The sequence below is a fragment of the Anser brachyrhynchus genome (genome assembly GCF_964034855.1).
Source record: "Anser brachyrhynchus genome assembly, chromosome: 8".
Classification (NCBI taxonomy): Eukaryota; Metazoa; Chordata; class Aves; order Anseriformes; family Anatidae; genus Anser; species Anser brachyrhynchus.
The window spans coordinates 32,422,247-32,441,192 of NC_137702.1; the positions used below are offsets into that span (position 1 = coordinate 32,422,247).

Below are 18,946 nucleotides of genomic sequence, written 5' to 3' on the forward strand. Positions count from 1 at the left end.
TGGTGCTGCTGGAGTCAACTTTGCTGGTAGAGTTGGGAAAAATGGCAAAGTCTGGTGTTGGGGAATGGCAGACATTTGCAGAAGTGTTACAGACTTGCTCTGACAGGGACCGTAAAGGGGACATTGACTTTTTTTTTGTTTGAAGTTCTAGAATCCATCTTCCTCACTGTAGTCACATTTCTGATTATATGCTGTATATTCTGCTCATATTGTGAAATGTTTTCTGTTTTAAATTTGAAACATTTCTATGGAATGTTTGAAGTTTCACAGCTCTGTGGAAGAAAAGTATTTTTAAAATTTTGATTCACAAGTGACAGTATACAGTAATTAAGCAAACCTGAATTCTATTTGCAACAGACTCTAAAAGATTTTTTTTTCATGTTACCAATGAAATGCTGGAGCAAAAAAAAATGTGTTGTCTTTATCTCTGTAGGTAAGGAATATGGGTTTGCTATAGGTTTATTTATCACTGGATTCTTCATTTATTGGGATTTCTGAAATGCTGAACTTGATTTAGTATTTTACTATTTATTTCAGTGAACCTAAGATCTTGACTCTAAGATCCTTTCTGTGGCATTCTTTTGTAAGAACTTTGATTTTTGAATCCATCCTTAAGCAAAATTAAGAGGTATGGAACTCCTCAATGCAACTACATAAAGCAAACACACCTAATGCCTAGAGTTGGTGCTAAATTAAAAATACTTTTATTATAGAATCACAGAATATCCCAAGTTGGAAAGGACCCATAAGGATCATCAAGTCCAACTCCTGGCACCGCACAGATCTGCCCAAAAGTTTAGACCATGTGACTAAGGGCACAGTCCAATCGCTTCTTAAATTCAGACAGGCTTGGTGCAGTGACTCCTTCCCTGGGGAGCCTGTTCCAGTGTGCGACCACCCTGTCGGTGAAGAACCTCTTCCCGATGTCCAGCCTAAACTTCCCCTGCCTCAGCTTAACACCGTTCTCGCGGGTCCTATCAAAGGTGATTACAGAGAATAGGTCACCTGCCTCTCCACTCCCCCTCGTGAGGAAGTTGTAGACTACGATGAGGTCCCCCCTCATCGTCCTCTTCTCCAGGCTGAACAGGCCCAGTGACCTCAGCCGCTCCTCATATGTTTTCCCCTCTAGGCCCTTCACCATCTTCGTCGCCCTCCTCTGGACGCTCTCGAACAGTTTAATGTCCTTTTTGTACTGTGGTGCCCAGAACTGCACACAGTACTCGAGGTGAGGCCGCACCAGCGCAGAGTAGAGAGGGGCAATCACTTCCCTCGACCGACTAGCAATGACGTGCTTGATGCGTGCTGGGGTATGGTTGGCCCTCCTGGCTGCCAGGGCACACTGCTGGCTCATATTCCATTTGCTGTGAACCACAACCCCCAGACCCCTCTCTGCGGGGCTGCTCTCCAGCGTCTCGTCGCCCAGTCTGTACGTATAGCCAGGGTTGCCCCGTTCCAGGTGCAGGACCTGGCACTTGCTTTTGTTAAACTTCACGTGGTTGGTGATCGCCCAGCTCTCGAATCTGTCCAGATCTCTCTGCAAGGCCTTTCCACCCTCATCCGAGTCCACAACTCCTCCAAGTTTGGTGTCGTGGGCAAATTTGCTCAAAACACATTCTAGTCCTACATCCAAATCATTTATAAAAACATTGAAGTGGCCCTAAAATGGAGCCTTGAGGGACCCCACTGGTGACCATCCGCCAGCCAGATGTGGCCCCATTTACCACAACCCTTTGAGCCCTGCCCGTCAGCCAATTGCTCACCCATCGTATGATGTTTTTGTTTAGCTGTATGCTGGACATTTTGTCCAGTAGGATCCTGTGGGAAACCGTGTCAAAAGCTTTGCTGAAGTCCAAGAAGATCACATCAGCTGGTTTCCCTTGATCGACTAGATGGGTGATCTTATCATGAAAAGAAATCAAATTTGTTAGGCAGGACCTACTCCTCGTGAACCCCTGTTGGCTGGGACCAATGACTGCATTGTCCCCCAGGTGCGCTTCAGTAACTTCAAGGATCTTCCTCTCCATAATTTTACCAGGCACTGACGTGAGACTGACAGGCCTGTAACTGCTAGGGTCTTCTTTCTTACCCTTCTTGAAAATTGGCACAGCATTTGCCAGCTTCCAGTCCAATGGGACCTCTCCAGATTCCCAAGATCGTTGAAAAATAATTGAGAGAGGTCCTGTGATGACGTCAGCCAGGTCTTTAAGCACCCTGGGATGAATCCCATCCGGACCCATGGACTTGTATGGATCCAGGTGGAGTAGCAAATCCCGCACACGTTCAGGGTCGGTTGGGAGTTTGTCCTTCCCACCGTCATGGTCCTCCAGCTCAGGGCACCCTGGGTCCCGAAGCCCATCATCGGTGTTGAAGACAGAGGTGAAGAAGGCATTAAACGTCTCTGCTTTGCCTATGTCATTGTCTGTGAGGAGACCCTCCCCATCTGGTAGCGGACCTGTGTTTTCTTTGGTTCTCCTTTTCCTGTTCACATATCTAAAAAAACCTTTTTTATTGTCTCCCACAGACATGGCCTGCTTCGACTCTAGTTGGGCTTTGGCCACACGAATTTTTTCCCTACAAACACGAACAGCATCCCTGTATTCCTTCCTCGTCGCCTGACCCTCCTTCCAGCAGCTGTACACTTTCTTTTTTCGCCTAAGCTCCAGTAGAAGATCACTGGTCAGCCAGGCTGACCTTCTGCCCCACCTGCCTGACTTCTGATATTTTGGAATTGCCTGATCTTGTGCTTTTAGGAGGCAGTGCTTAAAGATTGACCGGCACTGATGGACGCCAGTGCCTTCAAAAGCAGTTTCCCAGGGGACCTTGCTGACTAGTTCTCTGAGCAGCCTGAAGTCTGCTTTCCCCATATCCAGGACTGAAGTTTTGGTGGCAGTTTTCCTTCTGTCACCATGAATTCTAAACTCAACCACTTCATGGTCACTGTGACCGAGACGGCCGCCAATTGCCACATCTCCCACAAGATCCTCTCTGTTCTCCAGCAACAGATCTAGGAGGGCACCTTTCCTAGTTGGCTCTCTTAGCACCTGCACCAAGAAGTTATCCTCTAGGTGCTTTATGAACCTCCTGGACTTGCTCGTGTCAGCCGTGTGGGGATCCCAGTTGACGTCTGGCAAGTTGAAATCCCCCATTAGGACGAGGGGAGTTGATCTCGAGGCATCTCTTAGTTCTGCAAAGAATAATTCATCGGCGTTGTCGTCCTGGCCGGGTGGTCTGTAATAGACTCCCACAACGACATCCCCTTTATTTGTTCGTCCCTTAATCCTTTTCCAGAGGCTCTCAACTTTGCCATCGCCAACTGGAAGTTCCACACAGTCCAGCCCATGCTTCACATACATCACCACCTCGCCTACCGTGCCTGTCCCTCCTGAAGAGCCTGTAACCATCTATTGCAACACACCAGCCACAGGACTCATCCCACCAGGTTTCGCTTATGCCGATGATGTCGTAGCTGCGGGACTGGGCCAAGACTTCTAGTTCATCCGTTTTATTCCTCATACTGCGTGCATTTGTGTAGAAGCACTTCAAATGTGCCTCCCTACACGCAGCACCTTGTGGAGCCGACCGAAGGGCCTCACTAGCACACAGTCCCTCTGATTCTAGCACACCGTCCCTTAGCTCATCACTGGCATGCCTGGTTTTATCCCCCTCCCCATTTGACTCTAGTTCAAAGCCCTATCTATCAGCCCTGCCAACTCCTGAGCAAAAATCCTTACCCCTCTCAGAGAGAGGCACATCCCATCTGGTGCCAGCAGGCCTGGTGTCGCATAGAGCTTCCCGTGATCGAAAAACTCGAAATTCTGCTGGTTGCACCAGTCCCGAAGCCACGTGTTAATGTGATGAGTCTGTTTGTCGGCATCGATCCCCCCTATCGGAAGGACAGAGGCAAACACAACCTATGCCCCTGATCCTTTAAGTAGTCGCCCCAAAGCCCTGAAGTCCCTTTTGATCGCTCTTGGACTTCTCGTTGCTACCTCGTCACTACCAGCCTGAAAGACCAGTAGCGGGTAGTACTTGGTGGGCTCGGTGGGCGCTTGACTTTCTTAGCGAAGTCTCTCACCCGAGCCCCAGGGAGGCAACAGACTTCCCTGCGGGTTGGGTCCGGTCGGCATATTGGGCCCTCTGTCCCTTTCAAAAGGGAGTTCCCCATGACAATAACCCTTCTTTCTTTTTTGACAGTTGATGTAGCAATGTGGGGGGTAGGTTGCCTTGCTTTAGGCATCCTCTCCAACTGGGATGGGCTTTTGTCTACTTCGTTGTTCTGACTGTCGTGTTCTAGACCCTCATACCTGTTATATAAGGGTAGATGGGAAGGTGAGGTGGGCAGGGACAGGACTCACCTACCACCCCGAACAGGAACCTGCCTCCGTTCCCCCCTTGGCCTAGGTCTCCTACTGCCTGGCGGGATGAGGGAACTTTTGTCTTCTGTGTAGCAGGAGACATTTGTGCTGTGGCAGGCTTGTGAGTCTTGTCTCAGAGAGGGCAGAGTACACCTCCACCAGTCAATTTCCCTCTCTGACTCCCTGATGCTCCTGAGCCTGCTCACCTCCTCCCGAATCTCTGCTACCTGGCTGAGCAGCTCTTCAATCTGGGCACACCTGTGTGTGTTTAAAACCGGTAATCTCTGGTCCTGATGTTTCAGAATCCTCCATTAACATTAAGGAGTTGGGCCCATAGTCTAATTATCCAGGTAAGCAATTTGCATAAAGGATTAAAAAAACAGTCTGATTTGCTTGTAAATTCAAATTATTATTATTTTTTTAGATAATAGAACCATTTATTTATTTTGTAAAAATGACAGAATCTAATCCTAAAATAAATGGTATATTTTTCCATCGAAATAGAAACAATTTGAGAAAACATAGTCTGCAGATGTTTAAACAAATTTCAACATTATTCTTAGAAATGAAATAATTTAACACCATCTCTATCTGGATCTTCAGTATTACGCATTTTTTTCCCTCCTGACATATCATGGTAATATATAGGTTTTTTACAGTGCTGTCCTAAAGGATTTTTTGGTCATAGTTAATAGGATCCATATTTTATCATGAGAGAGATTATCTTTATGAAACATCATTAAGGGTACAGTCAAGAGCCCTAAAAGCAAAAATAAATCTAGAAAAGAAATATTGGCACCTGTATCACTAATGAGCTTTATGTTCGTTATACAGGTCCAATTCTAGGCATTTCATTTTCACAGTTTTTTTGTGCTGTCTTTTACAGATTAAAAGACTTGATATTTGATCTAAAAATGTTCAAATCTTCTGACGTGGTCTTTTCATTGGATAATTTATTTTATGAAAGACCAGATGCAAAAAAAAGGTAAATCTTTACTTTTAAATATATATAATTATTTCCCAAGTATTTCCCGACTGTGAATCATTTTACAACTTTTTGTTGTTGCTGTTGTTTCCTTTTCCCTTTTCAGTCTCTAAATAGAAATTCGGGGCTAGAAGTTGCTTAGTTCCCAACCCATACTTTGAAATATATATACATTTTTAAGTATATTGAGGTTTGAATAATGCAGGTATATCTTCTGGCTATAAAAAATATGGATTAGCAGAAGTTTTGTATCTTAAATTTACCATGAATAAAAGATTAAAAATCACACTAATTAAAAAGCTTTTTTTTTTTTTTTTAAGCAGGAGAAACAGTAGGTTGTTTATGACTAGTAATTTTAAGCTAGATGTGGAGGGTCTTAAAGAATGATTGTACCTTGCATTTTTATGTTAGAGAGAGAGATCTAGAAAAAGAAGAGTCAAACATTTGGTATATCGCACCTGCTCCAGTTATTGCTGAAATTCCAGCAGCAGAGGAGCTACAGAGGGAGCTGGAAAAAAATGAGTTGCAGAGGGAGCTGGAAAAAAGCACAGCCAGCAATCATATGGGTAAAATATATGACGTTCTTTCTGCATGATTTGACAAATAATTAGCTTGATAGATAATTCCTCCTCTTTATTTTAATGCTGTGAAATATGAAGTATTCTAGGTATGTGAATATAGACAAATAATATATTTTAGTTCAGAGTGATGGTCTTGTTCATAGAAAAGGTCTGGAATATTAGCCGTCCTCTTTGGGCATTTTAAGGCTACAAGGTCACTGTGCAGAAGTGGGCAGCATATGCAGTATGGTCAAAATTTTGGCTACTCCACTGTGTGTTATGATGATTCATGGAAAGATGAGAAGCGACTGCAAGAACATAGTGCAGCATGTGCACCTGATGACCTGATTCCCATCAAGACACAGAGGGGACCTAACTTCCTTCTCCCCCCCTCTAAATTGCTGTTCAGGAGGCAAAATTTGGAGGTGGTCATTCATTGCTGCTAAGTGCAGTATGCCATCCATCTAAATATTCATAATCACCTTAAGGAATTTTTTTTAAAGTATGTCATTGCTTTATCACTGTCAACTAGATTTCTGCATTTCTTAGCTGCTGTGCTGATTTACGATATTCTCTATTTAGGTATTATATTATTAAAATAGAGTTGTGGTTTTTTTCTTGCTATACGCAAGAGCAAATCCCATCAAGAACTACTTATTCAAGTAAGCTTTTTGATGTTTGTGGAAAGCACCAAACAGGCCACTGTAATTTTAAGTTTCTAGACATATAACACTGAAATTAACAGAAAATGGTGATGAACTGTATTTTTCTTAATGAATTTTATACATACTCTGAACTGTAAGAATATGGTTAAAAGATTAGCAAATTTAAGTGAAGGCTGTTTAATACAGCTGCTTCCAATTGGTCATTTCTGCTGTTGCCTCTTGCTTGTATGGCTAGTCAGATCAGGACACTGATCCTACTCAGAACTAACCCTACAAGTCACGATCAGTAACTAAGATGACTATGAAACTGACTTTCACTGACTTCATTAGGAGTTGTGACTGTTGTCTAGAAGTAGTTTTAATCTACTGTGTAGTTCTGAGGAATAGCTTTGCTCCATTACCTTGTATAGTTAACAGAGAAAGTGGTCCTATTTTTATAACTTTTTAATTTACAAGATATGTATTGCATTTGTCAGCACTGGTCATAAAATATAAAGTTCTTGCAATAAGATAGGAGAATAAGTTCAGGTAATATATGTGAACTTGGCTACAACAAATCTACGTGGAAGATGTTTAATGAAATGAATATGTATAGGAATGTGAGTGAATATTAATAGAAATAATAATTTTTTGTCTATCATAGGAGGGATAAAGCACCAGAAGTTTATACAACAACACAGGAGTAACACTGAGGATGTAAATGATAAATCTCCAGCATCTGTTCGTTTTGGCATAGTCTCTGGAAAAGGAATGCTCCAACTAAGTGTAGGAGAAAGAGAGAAAATAAATTTTCAGCGTGAAAGTCTAAAAATGGTTTCATTGTTTCTCTCTCCTGACCAAGATAAGTATAAAAGAGGAACAGGGATTTGTCAGCAACCTGATGCAAATTTTTCACAGAGTAAAATCTTAATTAATTTTCCAGAAAGTGGTGATGATGAGAGTGTCCATTCAACGTTAAGAAAAAGGTATGCTTCTAGTCAATTCTGATAAATCATCAACTGTCAGAATTGTATTATTGTTTTAGGTGTATTTGTCAAATGCAGAGGTTTTGATCCTTCAGTACTTTAACAGGGCTTCAGACACTAAGTCTTTTCAGAGTAAGGAAAAAAGATGTTTGCTTTTGACAATATTGTAGTACTGTAATAAATGTCTCCTGAGTTCAGCCTCTTTTACGAGAAAGGTAAGGATGAGATATGTTTTTTATATATACATTTTTAATAAATTGATAAATAATACAGGTTCTTCAAAATACCATTTGGAGTTCTTTATGTACTTGGTAAAAAGCGAGAAGACTGAGATCACGTGCTTTTCAGAGCACAGGTCAGCCAACCAGGAATACTTTGGGCAGTTCTCAATGTGATTTCAGTACTGCCTGAAAGATGAGGTTTTGCAGATTAACTTCTCTTCTATGCACAGCTCTTCTCGGTCTTCAGAACTTGTACGTCACTATTGTTTTTAATTATGCAGTGATTGACAGTTAATCTGCTATTGGGATTCAGAGCCCATCTGGACAGGGAGTTTCTTTTTTATTTATTTATTTTTATTTTCTGGAATTAAAGTAAAGTTAAAATGTGTATTGAATGGAGTCTTCTTTGGGTAGAAGAGTGTCAGATCAACTAAAATTGTTTCCAAACTTTTCTTATGATTGTATCTTACTGGTTGTGTTTCTTATATAAATATGTATATTTTTCAAATACTAGAGAAACTGTGTAGCATACAACAAAGTAATAAATATCCTGCATCTTTTGCAGCTTATTTAAACTGTCTGATTTTATGTATAAAAATACAGAATTTAAAGATAGTTCAGTGGATATGAAACAAGTTGATACTTACCTTAATACAAGTGAAAACATGACAGAAGTGAGAAAAGAAGATGTGTGGAGAATAAATCATCATACTCCAATAACTACAGACTCAGATTTTACCCTACATAGGGTAAATGATGGGAACATTGCATCTAAAATTGGATTTAAAATAAAATCACTTCCTAGTGCTTCAAGGATTCTGGATATGACAGGTAATTATTATTGCTCTGTTAAAAAAAAAATAGTCCACTGATCGAGGTAAAGAGTGAAGAACCTTTTCCTGCCAGCTCAAATTAAGGTAATTGATTAAATATAGATAAATGATATTACAGTTCTAAGGAACTTAAGTGTGTTGTTGCTTAATATGTGCTGTGTAAGCAGTTTATGAAGAAGAGTTACGTTTTCCAAAGCGCCAAGTCTTGGACCTTTTTGAAAGTGTCACTCCAAGTCTGTTCCTAAACAATTTGAAAAGGAGCAGCCTGGTCCCTTGATACAGTGAATAGTCTCATCTTCATTAAAAACGGATTGTTTATTAGTCATGTTGTTCACACTTGTATCTTTCTAGATTAAATAGGAAAAATGGAGGAAAGTGGTGAGAATTTTGATGAAGTGATAGAATACTTTTTTTAGAAATTCAGGTGGAAAAGTGCCTGGGGCCTGGCAAACAAAACGAATGTGAGCCAGCAGTGTGCCCCAGCAGTAATAAGGCCGACAGTGTCCTGGTCTATTCAGCTATGGTAAAGCTGCACCTCAAGAACTTTGTTCAGTTTGCATAACTTTTGCTACATTTCTCAGATGTCTAGGTACTGCATTAAGAGGCATTTTGGGCCTCTGGTACAAGCAAGACATCCTGAAACTGGAGTGAGTTCAACAAAGGGCCACCAACATGGTCCTTTCAAATAACAAGCCTATGTTCTCCCTGTCCTATCAGCTTCTTTATCACCTCTGCTTTGATGCAGCCTTGTAGCTCCTCACAGAATGCACAGCTTAGAGTTAGGAAGATATTTTTCATGGATATTGGTTGAGAACAATGAAATCTATTTTTATAAACTTAACTACTTTAATTTCTTTTAGGAACTACAGGAAGAAATTTGGAAATGTTGAGGGCTGTTACAGAAATACGTATCCTTTTATTTGCTGTATCTGATTTATTGAATTTATTACAATGATTCTACATTTACAAAATTATAGTGGTTAGTTTGTAGCCATAGGAACTCATGCATTATACTGTAATAGTTTTGAATTGTAACATAATGCTAGGAGTCGAATGGGAATTTATGCCTGGGACCTCCAAAGCTAGAATGAAAGTAGAACAACTTATAAATAGATCACTCATCACGAAGCAAATTTATTCTTATTTCAAACATGTACATTTTATCCTCAAAATTACTTATTTTTAAAATGTAAAATTTTTAGTTTGGTAAGAATTGACATAATTTCCAAAACAAGTAAGTACTCAGTTGTTCTGATGTTGCCAATTGCAGATAGTTAAAGTTCCTCTTTTTGATAAGGGGTCATTTATTTAGAGGGATAATTTTAGAGAAGCCTTTTTAAAAAATCCTTGCTCACCTTTACTTTTTTCTGGTTTTATTTCATTATTTTCTTTTATTGCTCCTTTCTTTTCTTTTTTTTTTTTTTGAGTCTTTTAAAATGAATATAACATCTTTTTAAGGCCTCAGCTGTTCATTGTTTTTGTTACTGTTGGTGTTATGTCCGACTGTGTTTGCATCCACAGCCTGATCGGATGGTTGCGATTAGTCTGCTTGTGTGGCTTCAGTGCAAGTCCGGACAAGGATCAGCTCATTTGTTTGGATTGTAAAGAAACAATGCCCTCTTTCCTCTTACTTGTATTTTAGATAAAAATGCTTTTGTCTGGAAAATACACAATATTAGCAGTTGAAAATACCTTTAATAGCACTATCAGCATTAAGAGATTGTAGGTGAATTTCTTTACTACAGTTATAACTGGGTAAACAATATTACGCTGATTAACGTGTTATATTACAAATATAATGTGGCAGTTGGTACTTCAGGTACGTTAACAGCTGTGCTCTGCTTGCTCTTTCAAATGCTTTCACATGTCATAATTGTATGCCGTTCCATGCAACTTATTGCAGGGAGAAGGTTCTCAATTCATGGTATTTTGAGACCTCAATTTCATGGTATTTGAGACCTCTCAAATAAGGAGTGGTTTGTTTTGTTTTGTTTTTTCCATGAAGTGAAATATTTGGCACACCAAGAGTCAAATGAAGATATTAAATCATTTAATAAGTTACTTTCTGGTATTTTTTTGACAATCTTGTATCAGTTAAAGTTTGTGTCATGTTTTTTAAATTTGCATTTAAATTGCAAGATAGGCATGCATTTCACAGTTCTAAAAGAAATTTTATAATGTTCACTCAGTTGTTTTCACTTCCTTAATGCTCTCAAGCGACCCAATTTAGAAGTATTTTTAAGGAGTTTCCATATTTTAACTATGCACAGTCTAAAGCTTTGGATGATGTAAGTATGAAATGTTTGCTGCAGCTGCAAGTAGTACTTTGTAGATAAATATATTGTCTAAATGTAAATGAAACTTTAGAACTTAAAAGGGGTTAGAAAAGTACAATATATTTCAAGTCTCTTCCTGGAATAGGTAAACAGGATTGCACATAGCAGAGAGAAGAGAAGAACTTCTTAAAATGTCTTCCTCAAATGCATTTGTGTGAAGTTGTGAATTACACGTATCCTTACACATACAGATTGCCAGTATTTTAAATTATTTTCAAAGGAAAATTAAGCAGATCTTTAGAGAAGGATGTTCTTTTGGAAAAGTGGTATTTGTCCATCCTTTCTTTTTATTAACTATACTTTTTCTTTAAAACCCCAAACTTATTTTGAAAGCAACCAATTTGAGGAAGATTGTGTTATAGGTTTTGCAGAGAGAGGGGAAATCAGAATCTCATCAGTGAGGTTTATACACCATATTGGCCTGTAAAATAATCTTGCATTACTTTTTTTTTTGTAGTAACTATAACAACAGTAAATTTTGCTTACAGCGGTGATTTTCTGTTATTCTAGGAACAGTTGTCAATCATTTTGGGGAAAAAATGGAGTGGCTTATGTTTTAGTACTTCTAAATATAAACTTGTTTGCAAAGAACAAGGAAGGACAAGGTTTGCCTACCACTTACATAAGAGATGAAGTTAGAAAGAAAAGTCATCATATTAAAAAGATAACGGTCATACCTTTTTTACTGGTTGAGCTTGAAAGATTCAGCTTGTTAGAATTTCTCTGTTGTTTGATACGCAGTGAATGTTACAAATGATTATTTAACAAAAATCAGCAAAGATTTCATATTCGTATATCATTGATTTTTGTGTGTATGTGTGTGAGCATTGAAGAAATGGAACTGTAGATAAAGAATAATGGTAATTCCTGCAAACAATTGTTTAGCAGTACTGTTAGTGTCACTCATTTACGTTTCCATGACAGTTGCGTAGCAAAAGACATTCTTTCTCTTGTTGTAATTTAAAGTCCATATCTAATACAAAACACATTAAAGAACTACCAGCTATCAATGTATTTTGTGTCTTTTTCACCTAGACAATGTTTTTGGAATGTATAGATAGGTACAGTGGATAGCTGCGTTGTATTTACTTCTATGCCATTCTTTCCTAGCTTCTTTACACAGATAGAAATTTTGTGATTTGTGCTCCAACTGGCTCTGGAAAAACTGTAATGTTTGAACTAGCTATTACCAGATTACTTATGGAAGCCCCAATGCCTTGGTTAAATATTAAAATTGTTTACAGTAAGTATTATGCAGCTTTAATCATTTTGATGACAGCAGTAGAAAATGTCGTTCTGTAAGCATGGAGATCTGGATTGAGTGTTTTAATAATACTGAAACTACTTACGTAACAGCACTGTATAATTGTAGTGGTCACCACTGCTTAGACAAATAGAAATATTGTAAAGAGTTTGTCCTCTGGGAAAGCAAGATATACCTGGAAAAAAAGAGAAGTAAACAAAGGAAACTAAACCAAATTCTTGTCAGAGCCTGAGCTGAAGCAGCATCTTTTGTGTACCTGTCAGTTGCTCTGATAAAAGAATTATTTTTTCCAACATTTGCTTATCTGGCAAGGTTTCATGCTGTTGCTTTCTGTCTACTAGTTCAAAGGCAACAGAGCCATGGTCTTCATGAGTTTTAATTGATCTATATAGAAACTAATGAAAATACTTGAAGGGAGTCACATCTGTAGACCATTATACTTTTTCTTCCTGGAGAACTACATTTGTATCATGTAAAGCAGATGAGATGGGTGGTTTTGTCCCAATGTTAGTTAATTCATACAGTTATATATTTGTTAGTCTTGCTATTAATGTTTAATCTTTATTTTACAAATGTTTCAGCTTTGTTTGTAGTCTTTTTTAAATTTCAGTGAGTTCAAATCCTTACAATAATGCTAGTATTTACACAGAGTTTACTGTGTATTGTAAAGAGATTTTTTTATAAACAGACATACTGTAGTTTCTCTGAGCATAGCAAGGTGAAGCACTTCAGTGTGCTCTAAGACTTAATTGCATTGGTAGAAGTGATGCTAATAGGCAGGTTAGAATTTTCAGTAAGGAAGTGTTTATCTGCTGGTGGAATTAGATCTGCTGACCTTTCCTGGTACAACAACGATGAAGAAAAAGATGCGCCTGTTTTTGTGAATATTGGAACGGAGGTGTTAATCAGAGTATGTACTGCTGGAGGATTATCCAGTAGCCAATTTGTCTGTGGTCCAATGTATGTGAATTAGCTTGTGGTAGTTCTGTAAATTAGAGTTGATAACCTTAACACGTGCTAAGGATTGGTGGCTGAATTTTAGGGAGCAATTACTAGTTTCTTGCATTCTGCCTCATAGCTAGCAGAAGATTACTCTGGCAATTTTATGAGCTACTTGCTGCTAGCTTTATCAGTTTTCTGGAGCTAGTGATTTCTGCTTCTGTACAGGCCATTGGTAATCTTATGAGGTTTTACACCTCTTTCTGTAGCAGAAACTGGTTCTTCAAATCTCTTCATCTTGTGCATCAGTTGTCAGCTAACAGAAATGGATCACATTCCAGTGGCTCTAAGTAGCCATAACTACAAGATCTATTTTATTACCGCTGTTTTCAGATCACTGGTAGATCACTATTTTTTTCTCTCTTTTTTTTTTTTTACGTAAGTTACTGCATTTTTCCTATAGATTACCTATCCAGCATAGACTTTCATGTGTTGCTAGTATCGGTCCTTGTAGAGAATGACTTCTGTCTTCTAGAAATTAACCTCCATCTGCACAAGTATAGTATGTATCTACAGGCCAGGGGAAAAAAAAAAAAAAGTAGATTGTTTTAGGAGTCTGTTCATCAGGACCAGCATCAGAGCTGCTACCTCCCATGTTAGCTGGTATGACACTGACTACACTTAACTGTACACGTGGTTTAGATAGTTTTTTGTTTCTTCTGGTATTCTGTTGCCTGCTTGTGAATGGTTTCTCATTTATAACCCCTCTTTGTCTTTGAATACAGAGTGCTCATATCATTCTAAACAGGAAAAAGCTTGGTATTTGTATGATCTTTCATTTAAAAAGATATATTTCCTGTGGTTTCTTATGTCTGTGAGAAAACCTTTTGATAGCTGAGTGCTTATTGTTTCCATATGGGACTGAAGAAAAAATCAGGATTAAGAGAGGGCATAAATAACCTTAATTAAAGTGTTCTGTTTCCAATTGCTGATACGGAAGAACTGTGGCCCAAAGCTCAAAATTGATGTATACACAAGGGATAGGATAATCATCCAATTATGAATGTTATGGTTTGGGGAGCAAAGCTGAAAATTGAAGAATTAAATGCAAGAAGACACCTGCATTTAGCATTTTTAGCAATACAGTTGAAGATTTGGTGTTCATGACGTAACTGATCATTTTGTGTTGTTTTCAGTGGCTCCAATAAAAGCTCTATGCAGTCAGCGTTTTGATGACTGGAAAGAAAAATTTGGACCTATAGGACTCAACTGTAAGGAACTGACAGGAGATACAGTGATGGATGATTTATTTGAAATACATCGCGCTCACATTATTATCACTACACCTGTAGGTTTCAGTCCAAATTCTTAAAAACAAAACAAAACAAAAAAAATCCACTAGAATAAGCAGACGTTAGTGGTCTGATTGTATGCTGTCACATCTGATCTTTTTTTTTTTTTTTTCTGTAATGAGTAGTGATTTGCAGAACAATTTTATGATCTTTGTACTTGCCTACAAACTGTTGTGCATGCTTCTGGTTCATATAAACAACATATAATAATATGTCAGATGAAACATACATGGCATTTGCTTGATTTAATTTAACTGTTTTAATTAAAAGATTTATTAAAGTTTAGTTATGCCTGCATGTCCTCTACCTCTGACATATGCTGGCCTTTTAAAGATTTTTCTCCTCCTGTCTTTTTTTATCCTCTAGGAAAAATGGGATAGCATGACTAGAAGATGGAGAGACAACTCTATAGTTCAGCTTGTACGACTGTTTCTAATTGATGAGGCAAGAAAATTAATGATATTTATATGCTGGTTTTGTTCCTGAAGATAAAAGGAAACATGTTAGAAAATAAAACATTTATTTAACACATGTATAGAGTATAACTCAAGAAATATTTTGCAAATGTTTTAAAATTCCTAATAGGTGCATGTTATAAAGGATGAAAGCCGTGGTGCAACATTAGAAGTTGTAGTCAGTCGGATGAGGACTGTTCAGTCTTCTCTTTGGCGTCTTTCAGAGAATCATGACGTTGTTTCTCCCTTGAGATTTGTAGCTGTGTCAGCAACAATCCCAAATGCTGAAGATGTAAGAGTTAATATTTTAATAGTATTTTAATTAATATAGTTGTATTTTATAAAAAATAAGTAGAGTTCTAAATCAATATCAATACCAAAGTTGTCATTTTGAAGCTGTCAGATAATGGCAGCTGTGTGGTTGATGTTAACTTAATAAATGACCTTCAGCCATAGAAAACTATCAGCTAAGTATGGCTATGCTTCTGTTTCAGATTTCTGTGATTTGTGTCTTTAATATAAATCTAAACGGACTTGAGATTTCAATCCAAATTAAAATGGTTCAGTAGAAAGTAGAACTTCCACTGGTTTTCATGATAAAAGTATGTGAAATGTGTTAATAGTTTATAGGTGGCAAAAGATAAGTTAATTACTGGATAATGCAGTTAGAGCAGAGCATGATTAAAAGCAGAAAATTACTATTTAAATTTAAATTCTGTTTCTTCTTTTTTAAAGATTGCAGAATGGCTTTCAGATGGTAAGATGCCTGCTCTATGTCTGAAAATAGATGAGGATCAGCGACCAGTGAAGCTACGCAAAATTGTTCTTGGTTTTCCTTGCAGTGATAATCAGACAGAATTCAAATTTGACTTAACTCTTAACTACAAGATAGCGAGTGTTATACAAACATACTCTGAACAAAAACCAGCACTTGTGGTACAACATCTTTTTTTAATCACATTTATAATTTTCTTACTGAAAAGTGTTGATTCAGAAAAAACTATTTTCTTACTTACAGTTTTGTGCCACAAGAAAAGGAGTACAGCAGGCCGCTTCTGTTCTTTCAAAAGATGCCAAATTTCTATTAAGTATAGAACAGAAACAAAGGTATTTTTATATTGAAATTTTTATTAAATGTTTATGTGTTCTAGTAAACTTGTGAAATCTGTGAAGCTGTTGACCTAATACAGTTTCTAGCAGAGGAATGTCTCTATATGTCTCTGTTGCTTTCCCTGTTTCTCACTTGCATTTCTGCGAGCAGTATTTATATCTGATTTCACCTTCTGCATCTGGTTCAGAGCTAGATTGTATGTTATAACTTGGAAAGATGACTGGGCTGGAAAGGGTGCAGTGGCTCCTCTAGAGAGTCAGTTTGTTTGCTTTGGGAAAGGTGGTGGTTATAAGTATCCAAAGAATGTATAGGTAAAAAGTTCTTTTAAGATGATATCCTTCTGATAGGCTAACATGTAGCTGTAAACTAAGAACATCTTTAAAAAGCACAAATGCACTAGGACTATGAGAAAGTATGTAAAATAAGTGTACATATCAAGGAATACATCTTAAAACCTTAAAAGGCATAATTGTGTATTGTTTCATGTGACCCTCTATCTTAGCATTTTGAATGCACTCTTCTTTGCATATTCTGCCAACGTTAGTGAATCTGCTTTGCGATTCTGAAGCGCTTTTTTTCTTTGTTGTGTAGATTACAGAGGTCTGCAAATTCATTGAAAGATTCTAAGCTCAGAGGTAAATATAACCTACCACTTCTCTACCTTGTGAATGAAAATTTGCCTGAGTAAACTTAGTCAAATAATGGACATAATTATTTCATTATCAGATCTTTTAATGTATGGTGTGGCTTATCATCATGCGGGTATGGAGGTGTGTGACAGAAAAGTAATTGAAGGAGCTTTTACTGTAGGAGATTTACCAGTACTTTGTAAGTAAATTTAACTTTGAAAGTCAAAATGTTGTTAATGTATTCTGAGAAGACTGTAGTTTGGAATTGGGAACACTTTATGATTCTACTGTTTCCGTTGTTACTTTGTGAAATCCAGAAAAAGATGTTATTATGTTTCACGTGCACTTCTACTCTGTGAGTGTACAGACACATTATTACGGAAAACCAGAGAACTTTCCTTCTTTTCAACACACACAAAGGTCATCCTTGCTCTTACGTTTCTATAGGGCTGGCCTAGATCCATTTCATTCTAGTACTGCTGAGCAGTCCTGTTGAGAAGGAGTCCTCTGCTACTGTGTCCTTTTTCAGCTTTCACATGATGTTTTCTTGGTTTGTCTTTTGCAACTGTGGTTCCCTGAAGATACGCTTGTACTTTTTTCTTCTTAGACAAGCAAGATTCCATTTTCAAGCCCCCCATGCAAGGTGTTTTGATTGACAGGGTGGTTGCTAAGAAAGATTCCACCTGCTGTTACGTAGAATGAGAAGGTATCTGTTTGAGACTTGATAGTCTCATCTTGTCCAGGCTTTCACTTTTCACATCCAGAAATTCAGGCTCTATGACGAATTGCTTGTGTGGGTCATGTACAACAATGAAAGATTAATGGATTTTTCATTTCTGTACAACAGTCCTGACTCACTATGAAATATTAAGGTAGATCCCTTTACTATGATCTGGCAAAATTGCCAGTTGTAGTACCCATCCTATTAAAAAGTCTCTCTGTATTCTTGTGATCTGCTGTACTGGAGTTGTGTGTATGGCTTTGCCAACTGCTGTGCCATTTCTGAAGTCTCAGGAGACAGTGGTTCTACAATTGCTCTTAGCAAAAGGAACAGGAGACCCTGTGCCACTGCTCAACGCAAAGTGTATGTACGTATTGACTACCACTAAAAGAATGCAAAGGTGCTTATTGATACTTGAGTCCTTTGAAATGTGTGTTTTGTATGAACATTTCAGAATCATCTGAGGTACTATAATTATATACATTCATACAACTGAGGGGAAACTGAAAGTGGGCATTTTCTGCCTCCTGTCTGTGAACGTGAAGGGGGATAGGTTTTTAACACACTTTTACAGGTATTGCAAAGGGAAGGCGTTTTAGGTCTTGAGTGTAGGTATACTCACAGTGGGTATATATATGTGGACTGTAGATTGAATTGCACTGGTAAGAAACTTTCCTTGCAACTTTTTATGTGGTTCATTTTGCTCCAACAGACTTCCAGCTTGCCTATCTAGACAGTATGAAAACCACTATTATTCTTGCAAAAGGAAATGGCTGTGCCATTAGTTTACATTGGATCCTTCTTTCCTGATGTACCTGTGACTCATTAATTATAGCTCTCCTTTCATTTCTGAAAAGAATTGGTGTGTTTAACAATATTTTGTTTTTCTAGTGGAATAGTTGTATCTGTTGGCCTGTATAGCTGACTTTCCATGCTGAATTTCTGCCACCCCATATATCTGTTATAGAAAGTAAATTTAAAAGTATTAGAGGGAGATAATTTGCATGTAAACAAACTTGGCTGGTGTTTTTCTATGTGAGAGTATGTATTGGTAAAGTATTATGATAGTATTGGTGATGATTGTGGTTTGGTGCCATGAGTATAAATAATGCTAATGACTGATGACTTGAAAAAAATTCTTAAAGATACTGGTCACTATGAAGGAAGATAAATACATTTCTGTATTCAAATTTCTATCCATGAAGAATTATGGATTTTGTTTCTTCAGTGTGTATGTGCTTTATTGAAGACAGATTGCATTCTGGATGATCTGTGAAGGAATGTTTAAATAAAAATAATTAAATAGGTATTTAATAATTAAACATTTAATATTTAAATATTCACTTTTGAACAGATGTATTCTGGTAAAGAATACTTGATGATAACTGAATGCAGATGAACAGATACATACTTTTATTTTAATGCAAATACATGTCTGTCCTAGGTCTAATTATTTCTGGTGCTAAATGAGTTTAGTTCCACTGAGTTTACTGGGAAGCAAGAGCTCTTAGCAATGAAAATTAGGCACTTATTTGCTGCTCATTTATTATCTGTG

General features: G+C 37.8%; 1 protein-coding gene across 1 annotated transcript in view; it reads left to right on the plus strand.

The window, feature by feature from the left end:
• The window catches only part of HFM1 (helicase for meiosis 1), a 136,861-nt gene that overhangs the window by 83,831 nt on the left and 34,084 nt on the right, over window positions 1-18,946 (plus strand). The window contains exons 8-21 of the mRNA XM_080602814.1: window positions 5,242-5,340; window positions 5,752-5,906; window positions 7,209-7,530; window positions 8,317-8,582; window positions 9,445-9,492; window positions 10,802-10,872; window positions 12,031-12,163; window positions 14,320-14,471; window positions 14,842-14,919; window positions 15,061-15,222; window positions 15,666-15,866; window positions 15,949-16,037; window positions 16,633-16,676; window positions 16,768-16,869. Coding sequence (XP_080458940.1) covers window positions 5,270-5,340; window positions 5,752-5,906; window positions 7,209-7,530; window positions 8,317-8,582; window positions 9,445-9,492; window positions 10,802-10,872; window positions 12,031-12,163; window positions 14,320-14,471; window positions 14,842-14,919; window positions 15,061-15,222; window positions 15,666-15,866; window positions 15,949-16,037; window positions 16,633-16,676; window positions 16,768-16,869 — 1,894 coding nt within the window. The 5' untranslated portion in view covers window positions 5,242-5,269. The remainder of the gene's footprint in view (window positions 1-5,241; window positions 5,341-5,751; window positions 5,907-7,208; window positions 7,531-8,316; window positions 8,583-9,444; window positions 9,493-10,801; window positions 10,873-12,030; window positions 12,164-14,319; window positions 14,472-14,841; window positions 14,920-15,060; window positions 15,223-15,665; window positions 15,867-15,948; window positions 16,038-16,632; window positions 16,677-16,767; window positions 16,870-18,946) is intronic.